Consider the following 15,633-nt stretch of genomic DNA (forward strand, 5'->3'; position numbering starts at 1 on the left):
GTGTTTCCCTGCCTCTGTGTCTCAATCGTCATTCCATGTTTATCTGTGTCTCCAGTGATCCCTGAGTTTGGTAAATAAAGATCTGAGTTTATTTAAGAAGTTCCTCGCCTCCTCGTTCCCTTCTCCAGAGTGTGTCGTGACAGAGGGTGAGTAATTAATGATATAATTTCCATTTTTGGGTGAACTATCCCTTTAAAGCATAAAACTGCTTCAAACTTAAAGACAAGGCTTTTTAAGCCAACTTCAAAGTCTGTTCGCAAACTTTAGGCTACTTATCTAGTTTTATTTAGAATGAGATGCACTGATGACTAACAGCAGAAAATAGAGATTTCAAGTTGACTTTAAAAATCTGGTCAGCCAGGCAGTAAATTCTGTGTAAGGGAGGTTCGATTAGCACGACAGGTTACTCACACACACACACACACGTTGGTTTTTGTGGTTTATGGGGACTCTCCATAGGCGTAATGGTTTTTATTCTGAACAAACTGTGTGTGCTATTGCCCTACACCAACCCTACACCTAAACTTAGCCCTCACAGGAGACTTTGTGCATTTTTAGATTTTCAAAAAAACACCATTTAGTATGTTTTTTAAGCCTTTTGAATTACGGGGACATAGGCAGTGTCCTCATAAACCACCTTCATATTGTAATACCTCTGTCATACCCATGTCATTATACACATTTGTGTCCTCATAAACCACATAAACATGCACACACACACACACACACAATCTCTCTCTCTCTCTCTCTCTCTCTCTCTCACACACACACACACACACACAATCTCTCTCTCTCTCTCTCTCTCTCTCTCTCTCTCTCTCACACACACACACACACACACACAATCTCTCTCTCTCTCTCTCTCTCTCTCTCACACACACACACTCACACACACACACACACACACACACAATCTCTCTATCTCTCTCTCTCTCTCACACACACACACACGCGCTTGATGAGGACTTTACACAGAATCAATGATAATGACATGTTCTCGCCCTGCAGTTCAAACTAACCTCATGAGCTTCACAGCAGAACATGATTTGACCGATAAACCCCACGCGCTTCTCGTTTTATATTCATTTATCATTAACAAACTTCGAAGACATTTAATACTCTCCTTCTTATGAGGCTTCAACACAAACATACAGATCTCAGTCAAATATACCGACCGAACACACATCTGTGGAAGCAGCTCGGATACTGTTCACCGACCGCCACGCGTTATGATTTATGTCTTTTATGTAGATTTATTAATGCATTCTGTGCTTGATAAACAAATACCATGTATTATATTTATTTGGATTACACTCGTATTGTCGTTCACACAAGAAAAAGGAGAAATACTCTGATTTTCACGCCATTTTGTAACTTTTAGGGCTGAAATAAATAATGAGACACGGATTGAGTCTCGAAAAGAGAATCGATGAATCAATGCATTCTCAGTGGAAACGCGTCTAATGACAGATTTGCTTTCCTCAACTCGAAGATAAACATGTATTCTGTATTATATAAAGCAATAACAGACTGACACCCGATTGAATATCAGTTGCGTGTCAAATCAAGTGAAACAAAAAGCATAAATAATACTTTTATACGCAGCTTGTAACGCAAACAATATCGATCCACACAAATAAACGCAGACATTCACCTGTAAGAGTCATCAAGAGTCTGCTCTCGTTAGAAAGACCTTACCTTACCTTCTCATGAATCCTGGAAACCATTAAAGCAGCCGCGGCGCGATCCTCAGACGAACCGCAGGCGACGGACGCGTCGCTCCGCCTGATGGCGCGTCACCCCGCGCTGATGTTACGAGGCGGGACTCAAGCGGAGCAGATGCAACGCGACCTGTTTGAGAGCACCATAGACATCCGACTCACGCGCTCCTCATTCATACAGTGGGAGCACGCCGGGGCTAGTTGTCACACCTGAGTAACCCTAACGCAAATATAACATATTCCATATATCCTATGAGATATGTTGTCATAAAGTAAAAACATAAATAAAACCTATTGGAAATGTGAACAATTCATATATGTAACAGATAGACATGTATTTTAAAACATTATTACAAGAAAATGCGCACACACACACACAATATATGTTTATATAGGTTGTTTAATGCATTTGCATATAAACTAAGCATGTTGACATATATGGCTGCTACATATATTAATCTTAGAGATATTATTAACATATGTACATATTTCAAGTTCAAGTTGAGCTTTATTGTCATTCCGCTACATGTGGCGACATTCAGTCGACCACGGTGCTAAATACAGACAATAAACCTATACACAACTAACCTACTGACAGATTTAACTAGAAGTATACTATATATAAGTATTTACCCTATACAAACTAAAACATTTCCTATTGGAATTTGTATATATTATATGTGTCTTTTAATGTTTTTAATGTTTTAATGTTTTTTTTTTTTTTTTTTTTAAAGAGGTTTCTACTCATCAAGGCTGTATTTATTTGATCAATAAATACATTTTGTAAAATATTATTGCAATTTATAATAATAGTTTTCTATGTGAATATGTGTTAAAGTGTAATGTATTTCTGTGATCTGCAGCTGTATTTTCAGCATCATTACTCCAGTCTTCAGTGTCACATGATCTTCAGAAATCATTATAATATACTGATTTATAAACAATGCTGGAAACATTGGATAAATGGATAAAAATGTGATAGTAAACTTATTATATTTTTAGAAAATATTTATATTTTCAATAAATGCTGTTCTTTAAAAAAAAAAAATAAATAAAAAATCCTCAAAGAATCAAAGAAAAAGTATCACAGGTTCCAGAAAAATATGAAGCAGTTTCTAACATTGATAATAAATCAGTATATTATTATGATTTCTGAAGATCATGTGACTGGAGTAATGATGCTGAAAATACAGCTGCACATCACAGAAATAAATTACGTTTTAAAGTATATTAAAATAGGAAACCAATATTAGATGTTTTCTGTATTTTTTTGATCAAATAAATACAGCCTCGATGAGCAGAAGAGACTCCATTAAAACATTAAAAATCGTACTGATCCCAAACTTTTGAAAGGCAGTGTATGTCATATATTACATTTCCATATGTGAAAATACAAGATTCACAAATGACCTTGTTATATATCGTATTTTTACACAATCTATTACTGTAATGTTAGCCAAAACAATGGTTTGTGTGTGAGTTTTGTGGTTGTTTTTCTTGTTAAATGCTGCTGAAATCCATATAATCTTCAGCAAAATAAATGTTTTTTGTAGTCAAGACTAAAGGCTTTGAGTCTCTACAGAAAATGACTATGAAGCGTCCCTGAGAAATATATTCAAAGCATGAAACGTGTGACAGCTAGCCCCGTCCCATCCTGTCATACAGTACATTGATTCAGTGTCGTTTATCAATATCAGACCTTATATGACTCTGAGGCCAAGCGGGTTCTGAATCAAATGCATTTATTACATAAATGGCTGCTTTTTTCTCGGTTAAACAGCCTTCCAGAAACCCAGTGATCATCTCATGAACGGACTGAGAAGATATCATTTATTTCTCTCAAGGCATTTTGAACAAAGAGAGACAGAAAGAGCTGAAATAGTGCATTATGAGATCATTATGATGCCTGAATCAGGATTACGCTGGACACTCATTAGTGTTATTGATGTATTGACGAGGACAAACGAGCAGCAAACACACACAGAACACATGAATCAGAGACTGACAGGATCATGAAGCTTTCGAAATCTCCATGAGATGAGAGAGATGTCTCATGCAGGCCATTATTTGAAGTGAAGGATAGTGAACTTAATGAAGAAAGCTGAACTTTGCTCTGCTGCTGGTGATAAGTCAGATGTTGCAGGGGATACAGATGCATTAAAGGGCAGAAGTCCAGACCAAGTGTTTTATGATTCATTATTCACGCCTCAGTCTGCAATACTTCACTTGTTTCAGAGGCTGTGATTGAAAGCAGCGTGTGTGGAATAAACTCATCAGATCAGCCAGGTGTAAAATAACCCAGTAATGATGCATGCTGTAATTATCAGTTCATTCTCACAGAACGAGCCGCTCATGCAGAAGTGATCATGGATGTTTGGCTCTGAACACAATAAAGACACGATCACAATCTGTGTGGAACAACCAGGACGTGATGAATGTACGACTGGCATTCACACACTGTTCACCGAGTCATTTATTCACTAAACACACACGGGTCTGTTCGGAAAACAGCTTTTGGCCGGACAATGTCAGATTTTTATTTCTCAGAAGAAAGTTTAATTTACTCCACTCTTATTTTAAATGGTTACAGCATTGATTCTCTTGCCTCTCGTCATTTATGATTCTCACAATTCATATGCGGTTGTGTTTAATCATATAGGACAGTTATTAATAGATGAATGATTATCATTTGGCTCTAGATGTGTTTGGGTATCACATGTCCTGCATTCTGCATTAAAATATACATGATTCTATCAAAAAAGCATTGCTGGAACAGAATGAGAGTTCAAAAATGAACACTCAGCGTGTCGACAGCTCTAACGGCTGGAACTTTCTGATAACAAACCACATTAACTGAAAGACGGAATCCTCTACTTCATCCTCGTACTGTAATAATTCATCCTCATCTGTTCGGGATTTTTTTGAAGGGAATTCAGGCAGAAATGAGTTTATGACGTGTCACTAACCCTGCAGCCTTCATCAGCCAGTGTTACTGTGACAGGTGTCAATCATCAAAGGAAAGACGTGTGTGTGAGAGAGAGAGTGTGTGTGTGCATTATACATCACTGATGCATGAACAGTCAGGAGATCATCCATGTGAGGGATTATTAAGAAGCTGTGAGGAGAGAAAATCTAATGGCCGTATGGTTTAATCTTTGAGACATGACCCTCTTAATGTGAGGAACATCTGACTGGTTCATATTTAGTGTTCAGAGAGAGGACAAGTGAATCACTGCAGATCAGATCTTCATATCTCCCTGTTGTGTTCAAAACAAAACACCTCTACATATAAAACATTAATAATCAGTTAAAAATACAGAGACACGATTGATCATAATACAGACAAATAACCACCGTAGAGGAGAGGTGTAGCGAGAAGCACTGTACATATGATTATATTAGTTTAAACGGCTTCTCAGACACATGCAAATCATTTCCCCGCGATGACCCTTCTCTTTACACGTATAATCAAACATCTTGCTCCTGTTTTCTACGGTGCATGTTTTTGGATGGCCCTCATATTTCACATTCAAGCATTTCACGCTTATCTTCACAGCTCTGACTCTACTAGTCCAGGTTTCCCAATAACATTACACTCTTAAAGGAACAGATCACCCAAAAATTTACATTTGCTGAGCATTTACTCTCCCTCAGTTCATCTGAGATCAGGAGGAGTTTGTTTCTTCATCAGGTTTGTAGAAATGTGTTTCTGCATCAGTGTCTCAGCAATGGATGCTCTGCAGTGAATGGGTGCCGTCAGAATGAGAGTCCAAACAGCTGATAAAAACATCACAATAATCCACACCACTCCAGTCCATCAGTTAACATCTGGAGAAGATAAAAGCTGAAACAAATCCAGCATTAAGATGCTTTAACTAAAATATGAGTCCATAATCCATAATAATGCAAAAAACTGCATCTCCTGTTGTCTCTCACATCAAAATCCAGCCACATATTTGTTTAGAGCTGTTTTGATCTGTGCAGATTTCTCTCCTGATTCAGATCAGAACACTTTTTCACTGGAGGAAGAAATGAAAGAAAGCCATACTGGTTTGTAATGACAAGAGTGAATGATGACCGAAGGATGATTTTTGGTCAGACTGTCCCTTCAATGTTGTCAGTCTCTCCAGGAGTGGGGTGTGAGTCTTTCATGTGGAAATAAGTGTGCTTTGTGTGATTCTGCTGGTTAATGAAAATCCTCCTCCTCTCACTACACGTCATTAGGAGAAGCTTTGCTCTCCATTATGAGTCATTCTTACAGCATTTGCCACTGCAGCACTTTGGCTAATTAGCTCTTTAATTGAGTAACGCATCCTGACACCTGTAATTGTAATGGAGAGTTAACTTCATCAGCACAGAATCAGCTCTGCTGTTCATTGTGAACCTGTCTGAAGTGTTTGATACACTGCAGGGTTAGTTCTACAGGCTCTGAAAGGAATAAATCGCCCAGAAATTAACAAATCTGAGAATTAAATTAAATTTGTCCATATACAGTGGAGGTCATTGGTCACTAAAATGATTCTGGATAGAAACAGTCTTTAAATTCTGAAGTCCTCTGGGTTTGGAAAGACATGAGGGTGAGTATATGATTTATGGGTGAACTGTAGCTGCACTGTAAACCCAAATGCTCAAAATAATTAAAATTATTGAGTAGAATAAACTTAATTTTCTGATACAGTTCTACTAACCTAAATATTTTGAGTTTATGTGACTTTTTTATAGTTTTTGAGTGACTTGAACTGATTATTTTTAATTAACTGAAACAATTTGCTTATTAAGTAAGTGCCACTTAGGTGTATAATTTAACTGTACTTATTTCTTGTTGTTTCAACATTGTGTGTTTGCTTGCGTGCATGTGTGTGTAACCAATTGTTTGTAATTTTTTATTAAATTATATGTATTTAAATAATTTAATATTTAAAAAAATACTTAATTTTCCTAATAATGGCTGGGTCTTCATAAATTCAGCTGTAAAAGATTTTAGCAAGAAAAATATTCAATTCACTCTAAGCACTAATTTTACATACATGTACAGCTGGTTTAATGTGAGCACAAAGAGAATATTAAGGAATCACTGCTAAAGATAATAACGTAAGCAATTAGCTTATGAAACAAAAACTTAAGAAGATCGTAATTTAAGAGCTCAAAATTGTAACTTCAGCGAACATCTAAGTGGGTTCAACATTAGAGGTTTCTTTATATGGCAGGCAGGAAAAAATATGTTTGATTAAAAAGTTACGACTCGGTTGACATAAGGGTCATAATTTTATTGGCTTACGAGGCTCACGTGCCCCAAGGTCAACGTGAGACTTGCGACGTTGTGGGAACGCGCAACACGTGGATAACTTTTAAGTTACGTTGGCGCCACAAGCGACTGCAGTGCAGTGAGGAGGATGTAGGCTTCAAGCTGTCGGCAGTTACCAGCAACGTCGGTGTCACGGTAAGTGTTAAATGTGTTTTTTATCTAGTGAACAGTTGCAACAGTTTAATCAAGACAAAACTTTAAACAGCGTTCGTTTGTTACGTATATTTACATTCAAAATCCATGGATGTCTAGCAAGGAATAACTGATGAAATAGGCCTAATAAAAACAACGAACGACGAAGCATATGTTACACATCAGCTAACTTATATCATTTTTCAAACGGATCAGTCTGTAATTCCGCGTGAACAATTTAGCCTAACGTTACATTTGTTTTAAAGACATTAGGCGCTGAGATTGTTACGTCCATGCGTGACACGCGATTAAAAAAAAACATCCATTGCTTATTTATTGCTAATTTGGGGCGCGCAAGATGGCGCCGTGAGCACAGGTGTTGAGTTATAGCGCTCATCAACAAAGTTGAATCTGAGGAATAAAACGGACATTTCTTTATCAATTTACGCTTTATTTGGATGTTAAGTGTTACTCGTGTACCACACTCTGTTCAGAAACATGTCAGCTGATAAGAAAAGAAAGAATTCTGTGACGAAGAAGAAAGAAATGGCTGCTGACAAGGAGACGAGAGCTAACTCTGAAACTGCCTGCAACGTTTTAATTGACAGTTGTCACGACTACTATAAGTCTGAAGAGAAGATGGAAATTTCGGTGTTGTCAGTAGAAGATTTTCCCTCGCTTCCTTCAACTCCTCTGAAGCCTCCTCACAAAAAAGGACGTGGTGAGTCCGCTGACGACATTATCACGAAACTTTCTGAGCTAATCAACATGAGGTCTGATAAACTGGAGTCAATGGTTGCGGCGAATACTTCTCACATTGCTGGTTTGAAAGAAAAGCTGAACGCTGTATGTGAAGATGTGAATGAAGTGAAGACCAAAGTTTCCCAGGTCGAGTCATCACTTTTGAAGGAGAGTAATCGAATCGACGTCTTGGAGTCACGCATCACTGAATTGGAGCTGTACTCTAGACGCTGGAATCTGAAATTACAGGGCGTGCCAGAAAACATCGATGAGAAGAATGTGAGGAAAGAAGTGATTCGCATCTGTCAGAATTTACTGCCAGAACACAGTGATCGTCTTCCGGATGTGATTGACACAGTGCATCGTGTTGGAATGAAGAAAGTGAATTATACTCGTGGTATAATCATCCAGTTCTCCTCGCGTACACTCCGAGCAGCAGTATGGGCGGCAGCCAAAAATTCCGCATATCTACGGGAAAAAGGTCTGCGTTTCAGAGAGGATCTCTGTAAGGCCGACAGAGAAAGCAGGATGAAGTTGTGGCCACTAGTAGATGAGGCACGTAAAGCAGGAAAAATGGCCTATTTTGTAGCCGGTCGTGCTTTCGTGGAGAAAAAGGAGATTTTTCCATCAGGCTGATTAATCTCATTTTTGAAATAAGGTTTCATGTTTATGTACGTATATATACATAGTATATATATATATATATATACTTTTTTTTTTTTCTTTAGAAACAAATAGTTTATTTCTTGGGCTCTTCGTCCGTTAATGTCCAAAGCAGTCATAGTTGACGCAGCACTATGTTCTCACCACAGTTTATAGCTGTCTTTAAGCTTTTGTTCTAAGGAACTTGTTCAAGTGATTTATTTTTTTATTTTTTCCAAATCTTGTTATTTTGATGTCTTTATCTATAACTTCTCTCAATGCCAGGGGACTAAGGAACAGTTTAAAACGGAAAGCCATTTTTTTTATTTGCCAAACAATATAAAACAGACTTTTGTTTTCTTCAAGAGACTCACAGCATCTCTGAGGATGTGCCTTTTTGGAAATCCCAGTGGGGAAATGACATTTTTTGTTCTCATGCTTCTCAACGGTCAGCAGGTGTTTGTACACTCAAAAACTTATTTGCTGGCAAACTTCCTTATACAGACTTTGATACCAATGGACATTTTATTTGTCATGTTATTCAAATTCAGAACTTTAATTTCATTGTTATGAATATCTATGGGTACAATTTAAAAACAGAGAATGATGTTCTTTTTGATAAGTTAGAAGAAAAAATTGTTCATTGGTTAGCTACATACCCTGATGCACATATACTCTTAGGTGGTGACTTTAATATCACATTAGATAATTTGATTGACAGATGGCCTCCTGGTTCTTGTACTAATACGAATATAAAGCTAAAAATGTTAATGCAAAGATTTGATCTGATTGATGCATGGAGAGTTAAGCATCCTCACACCAGAGCCTTTACCTGGTGTAATAACTCAAGGTCTAAGCAATCGAGAATAGATTTATGGTTAGTTTCCCGTACACTTGAAGACAATCTGAATACTGATATTTTATCTACCCCGTTAACTGATCACAAAGCAATACGTATCCATATTGATTTACTACCAATGTCTACTTCTAAAATTCATAACTCTTACTGGAAACTTAATAGCTCTGTACTTAAGCATGAAACTGTTACTCTTAAGGTAAAGGAGTTAATTCATTTATTCTGGACTAAAGCTAAAGCAGAAAGGATTTATGGGAAACATTGGGAGTTGCTTAAATTTGAATTGGGCAAGTTTTTCAGAAGTTATTGTAGTAATATTGCTAAACTCAACAGAGCACAAGAAGAGAACATAATTTCCACCATTGCATACCTGTCATCTAAAAGTCCTGATAGCTTATCTGTGGAAGAAAGTAACAGTCTTGTTGAGTGTCAGTACAAATTGGATGAACTTTATAAACTAAAAGCTGAAGGTGCTTTTGTAAGGTCCAGAAGACGCTGGCTTGAAGGAGAACAAAATTCGGCTTACTTTTTTAGGTTGGAAAAATCTCTAACTAAAAATAATATACATCAGTTCAAAATAGGTAACTCTATCTCTGAAGACCCAAAAGAAATTGCCAAACATTGTTCTGAATTCTATAAGAATCTTTATAGCAGTCAGTTCTCTTATGACAGCACTATATCCTTTATGGACTCTATAGATAATATAAACTATATTAGTGATCCTGATAAAGATTTTTGTGATCGTCCCATCACATTAGCTGAGGTCCTTGAATCAATCCAATTTTTAAAGGTTAATAAATCGCCAGGCATAGACGGCCTTACTTCGGAATTTTACCAAAAATTTGCAAAAGATTTGGCCCCTTTTTTATTAGAAGTTATATACGAAAGCATTAGGGTGGAGTCTCTCCCACCTACCCTAACTCAAAGTTTAATAACTCTCATCCCCAAGCCTAAAAAAGACTTATTACTAATAGACAATTGGCGTCCAATCAGTCTTTTAAATTGCGACTATAAAATTATTGCTACAATCTTTGCAAAACGTTTAAAAATTATTTTACAGGACATAATAGATGAAACACAATCAGGCTTTCTAAAAAACAGACACATCTCAAACAATATTCGGTTGGTTCTTGATTTGTTAGATTATTCAGAGTTAGTGAAGGATGACAGTTATATGCTTTTTCTGGACTTTTACAAAGCCTTCGATTCGATAGAACATGGCTTTATATTCAAAACGTTAGAAAAATTTGGTTTTGGAGACCTGTTCATTAAAACTGTTAAAACTTTATATGCTCGTGGTAATTCCTCAATTAAGCTTAAATACGGTACCTCTCCAAGATTTGATCTGCAACGGGGAATACGCCAGGGCTGCCCCATTTCGCCATATTTATTTCTTTTGACTACTCAATTATTAGCCAATCACATTAAGAATAGTACTTTGCAAGGGATTAGTGTCATGGGAAAGGAGATCATCATCAGCCAATTGGCTGATGATACTACCCTTTTCCTTAAAAATTCAGACCAGATTCCCTTAGCTCTTAATACTATTAAATTGTTCTCCAATGCTTCTGGGCTTCTTCTTAATTTGCACAAATGTGAATTATTGCCAGTTAAACAACTCTCTCTTTCCAGTGTATGTAATATCCAAGTCAAAGAGACAATTACCTACCTTGGAATAGTAATATCCAAAAATCCAAAACTTAGGTGCAATTTAAACTTCTTGTCTATCTTAGAGAAAACTAAAAGAAAATTCAATCAGTGGCTTCAGAGAGACTTATCTCTAAAAGGAAGGATTCTCCTCTCTAAGGCTGAAGGCATTTCACGTCTAACATATGCAGCCATCTCTTTAGAACCTGATAAAGTAATATGTAAAAAGATTGATCAACAATTATGTAACTTTGTATGGAAAAATAAGACTCATTATGTCAAGAAATCTGTTTTATCCAACAGTTATAGTAACGGTGGTCTTAATTTTGTTGATTTTGCAACGTTAAATAATACCTTTTAAGATTAACTGGTTGAGGAATTACTTGAAAAACACATCCAGTATTTGGAATATTATACCAGATTATGTCTTTTCACAGTTGGGAGGCTTGAAATTTCTATTGCTATGTAACTACAGTATTGAGAAGATCCCTGTTGCTCTTTCTAATTTCCACAAACAAGCACTTTTAGCATGGTCTATGATTTTCAAGCACAATTTTTCTCCAACTAGTTACTTCATTTGGAATAATAAGAATATATGTTATAAGCATAAGTCCCTATTTTTTGAGAACTGGTTTAAGAATGGTAACAATCGGGTTAGTCAGTTATTTCATCAGAATGGTTACTTGTTTACTTATCAAGAATTTCTTTCTCACTATAATTTTCCTGTTACGCCAAAACAGTTTGCCACTGTATTTGGTGCTATTCCGAATGGTGTAATTATGTTATTTAAGGGCTATAACAGTGCTTTGACAAGTTCTGAAATGCCTCTTCCAAACCCAGTTGACACGTACGTAGGTGGGATATGTTTTAAATCTACTTTGAAAAATAACAGAAATATTCGCTTTCTTTTTCTTAATGATTTTGTTTCCACTCCTCAAGCGGTTTCAAAATGGAATAGATCAGTGGAAAATATTTTGTGGAAAAAGGTTTGGACGCTTCCTAACAAGTATTTATTGGTAAATAAGGTTAAAGAGATTTCTTTTAAGCTTATTCATCAGTACTATCCTGTTAAAACCTTTATTGTGTCAAAATTCAATCTAAGCATAGATGTGAACTGTACTTTTTGTGACTCGCAACCAGAGACTGTCTTGCATCTTTTTTGGCATTGTGTTCATACAAGAAAACTTTGGCAAGACATTTGCCAGTTCATTGTAAATTTCATACACAATGACTTTGAGCTTTTCTTTAAGGATGTTTTGTTTGGAATTTTCACTTTTGAGAAGCAATATAGAAATGCTTACTTTCTCTGCAATTTAATTATTTTGCTTGCAAAGTTTTTTATCCACAAATGCAAGGTCATGAAAGTTACCCCAAACTTTTCTTATTTTCAAGAAGATATTAAAATTTATATTAAATCTTTATCTACCTCCTATAACAAAAAGGCAATTAAAACTTTAAATGTATGCTCACTTTTTGGTGTTTTTGTATAATTTGTATTTGTTTATTTATGTTGTGAGAAAAGAGTATATTAGTTGTTATGTGATCTGTTTATCTATTTTATGTCTTATTTTTTCTCATTTATTTATCTCCTTTATTTATTTATCATTTATTTTTACTTTTTTTCTTTATTCTTTCTCTTATGATTTGTAATCGCTATGTATTGTTTGGCTACCCTTGAACCCCTGGATGTTTGCCTTGGCATATGTTCTGTTACATTTGTATTTCTGAGCAAGAATTTAATAAATAAAAAAATAAAAAATAAAAATTTATTGCTAATTTTGTCTGGTGTGCACAAAACTAGATAACTTAGAACATATACTTTTCCCAATGTGTTGGCGTGCCACTGATACGCAAATTAGGGAGCTGGAGAGCATTTGCCATTGCAGAAATGTGCCAGTAAAGCCTGTAATTTGGCAAAATGATATAGAGCCGTTATGTGTTCAAGTTTTGACTGATGACGTCTGTTTAGAAATATAAAACAGCGCTGAGATGTCTATATGAAGAGGTCCACATTTATCATTTTCCTGCTTAATATTTAAACAGCCTTGTCTATTATATAGTACTCCGCTCTATGTTTGGTGTAACATTAACATACATTTTTCTATCTGTACACATGAAAAAACACATTACAACGAAAACAGTGTTAGTTGTATTCCCTGGTCATGATCATGTAACCTGTTAGTTGACTTGTACTTAATAATTAAACTTTTTTTGATGGAGCTATACACTTTCTAACATTAATTTTGTTTTTTTTTCTTTCAGGTTGTTGGCTACAGTATGATTTGGCAATGTAAGTTGTGCTCAGCTTCTTTTACTGACAGATTGCAAGTATTTAAGCACTACAGACTTCAACACAGTCACTTTTCCAGTGTAAGCCCTCTTCCATGCATCTATAATGATTGCATGTGTACATTTAAGACACTTAATAGTCTTAGAACTCATTTGTCAAGATATCATACTCGCCAATTTGGCAGTAGTGCAGAACACTCTCAGCAGGCTCTGTTATTTAAATGCCCTTTATGCCCATTTCAGCAGCAATTTTCTGAATCTGTTCTTTTCTGCCATCTTAGAAGGCATTTAAGAAATCATGAAATGGTGGCTTGCCCATACAAGGATTGTAGCTTTACCACAAATGTATACTCTTCATTCAATTCTCATAAAAGTAGATCACACCAAGCAAGTGTTTCATCAGACTTTCAAAATGACATTGTCAGTGAAGTTGGTCAAGCCAGTATTCCTGCAGTTGATGGTGATTTGTATGAAGAACCTCCAGGCACAGATGAGGATCCAGTGGGGGATGATGGTCAGTGTGACACTGACGAACTAAAAAAACATCTCAGAATGAATTTATCTTCCTTATTTTTGAAGATGCAGGCAATCCTACATGTCTCAAACACAGCTACCCAAGAAATAGTGGAGCATTTAAATCAGGTCTGCTTCTTATCTCAGCCTTTGATCAAGGAGGCAATTAAAGATATATTGCAGAGAAATGGTTGCAATGTGGCAGAATCTGCACTGGATGAAGTTGTAAGTGCTGTTATGGATTCCAATGTTATATTTAGTTATATTAGTCTGTCTTTGTTTTAAAATGTAGGTGTATGCAGAGTTCCTACGAATTACAAACCAGAACCTGCCCAACACATTCTACTCAGAGCTTGACCGACATCTTCCTAGACTGATGACCCTGTTCAGACAGAAGGCAGAACCGGGAAGACATCAGATGCTTTGACTGAAATCCTAAAACTCCATGATGAACAGGTACAAATATTGTTATCCCTTTTTTATAGGTCTAATTCCTAATTAAAAGAGGAACATTGGAAAACATTTGAAAAGTTTGATGATTCAAATGAGCTTTGAATACAACAACTTGTCCACTTTTTTTTTTTTGGTATTTGTCTGATTTTGTATATCTTGTGTTGTTTAACATTTAAATAAGTTATGTACAATTCTGTTTTTATCGTTATAGGCGTTTCATGACATACACACAAAGCGTGTTACTGTTCTTCATGCCCTTCCTGTGTATCTACGTGAGGACGTCTCTGAGTTTTTCAAGACCTGCACAGTGAGTTTTTTTTAAATCTCACGACCATATTAAGTAAACAGTTCATATGAATACAGACATACTTACACGCTTACCCTTGCTCAGTCTTTCAAATCACATAGTTTGTGTGATTTGAAGAGATTTGAAGCGATTTGTTTTCTTTGACCTTACTGTAAAAAAAAAAAAAACCTTTGGTACTAGATTGCTTTAAACAAAATTAAGCATTTTTATAGTTTTTTTTTTAGCATAGTATCAATTTCTTGTTTACTGGTAGCTTAGCTGGGTCCTGTAGAACACTGATCTTCTGTTTAAAATCGTCATACTGTAGTTTGTTCACACAACAATCAAAATCATTAAACTTTCTGTCAGTTGGTCTGAAGCAATATTGTTTGTTAAATCTCATGACTAACTAAATGCCTTTATCTTTGCACTAAACCTGCTGTAAATATTTTTGTCAAAAATCTTAATAAAAATCTTTAATCCTTTTATATCTATTTTATTTTACAGGACACATCTGATGAGCCAGAGCTTTTAGATGTTGCAGTGGCCCTCCTCGCAGTCGTCAAAGATAATGACACAAGTCCAGTTCACTTCCAGCCTGTGAAAATCTGTTGTCATTGAAAGCGGGTTGTGGGCAACCTCCCCAGATTTGCTGATGCCTTCCTGGTAATGTTTGGACTGATCTATGCACTACACCTCAGCTATCCCAGGGGACTGACCAACACTTTTGAATTCATTCAGAAGATTTTACTTGGTCTTGACGATGGTAAACTGTCACCCAAGTTACAGAGTCTCAAAAATGACGATGCGCATCAGAATAATTACTAAGGCCTGGCAGTTCCTCTGTAGTTCAATGTAGGTTATTTCTGTGAAAATAATGGTTAAAATGTTTCTGCACCAATTGTTTTTTTTTTTTTCCCCCACAATATGCACAGTGTGCCTTTTGTATTTATTAATGTTATTTGGCATTAATACTGCTCTTGTTCTTGAGAGTTGTTAAGTACAGCTGGGTAGTACTTGATAAATGTACAGGTATTTTAGTTTTAAA

At 36.0% G+C, this 15,633-nt stretch overlaps 1 protein-coding gene across 1 annotated transcript in view; it reads right to left on the bottom strand.

Moving 5' to 3' along the window:
- The window catches only part of LOC306873732 (growth hormone receptor-like), a 30,092-nt gene extending 28,284 nt beyond the window's left edge, over positions 1-1,808 (bottom strand). The window contains exon 1 of the mRNA XM_079423218.1: positions 1,704-1,808. Coding sequence (XP_079279344.1) covers positions 1,704-1,711 — 8 coding nt within the window. The 5' untranslated portion in view covers positions 1,712-1,808. The remainder of the gene's footprint in view (positions 1-1,703) is intronic.
- Between the last annotated feature and the right edge of the window lie 13,825 nt (positions 1,809-15,633).

This window comes from Barbus barbus (genome assembly GCF_936440315.1).
Source record: "Barbus barbus genome assembly, chromosome: 8".
In the NCBI taxonomy this organism is placed as follows: domain Eukaryota; kingdom Metazoa; phylum Chordata; class Actinopteri; order Cypriniformes; family Cyprinidae; genus Barbus; species Barbus barbus.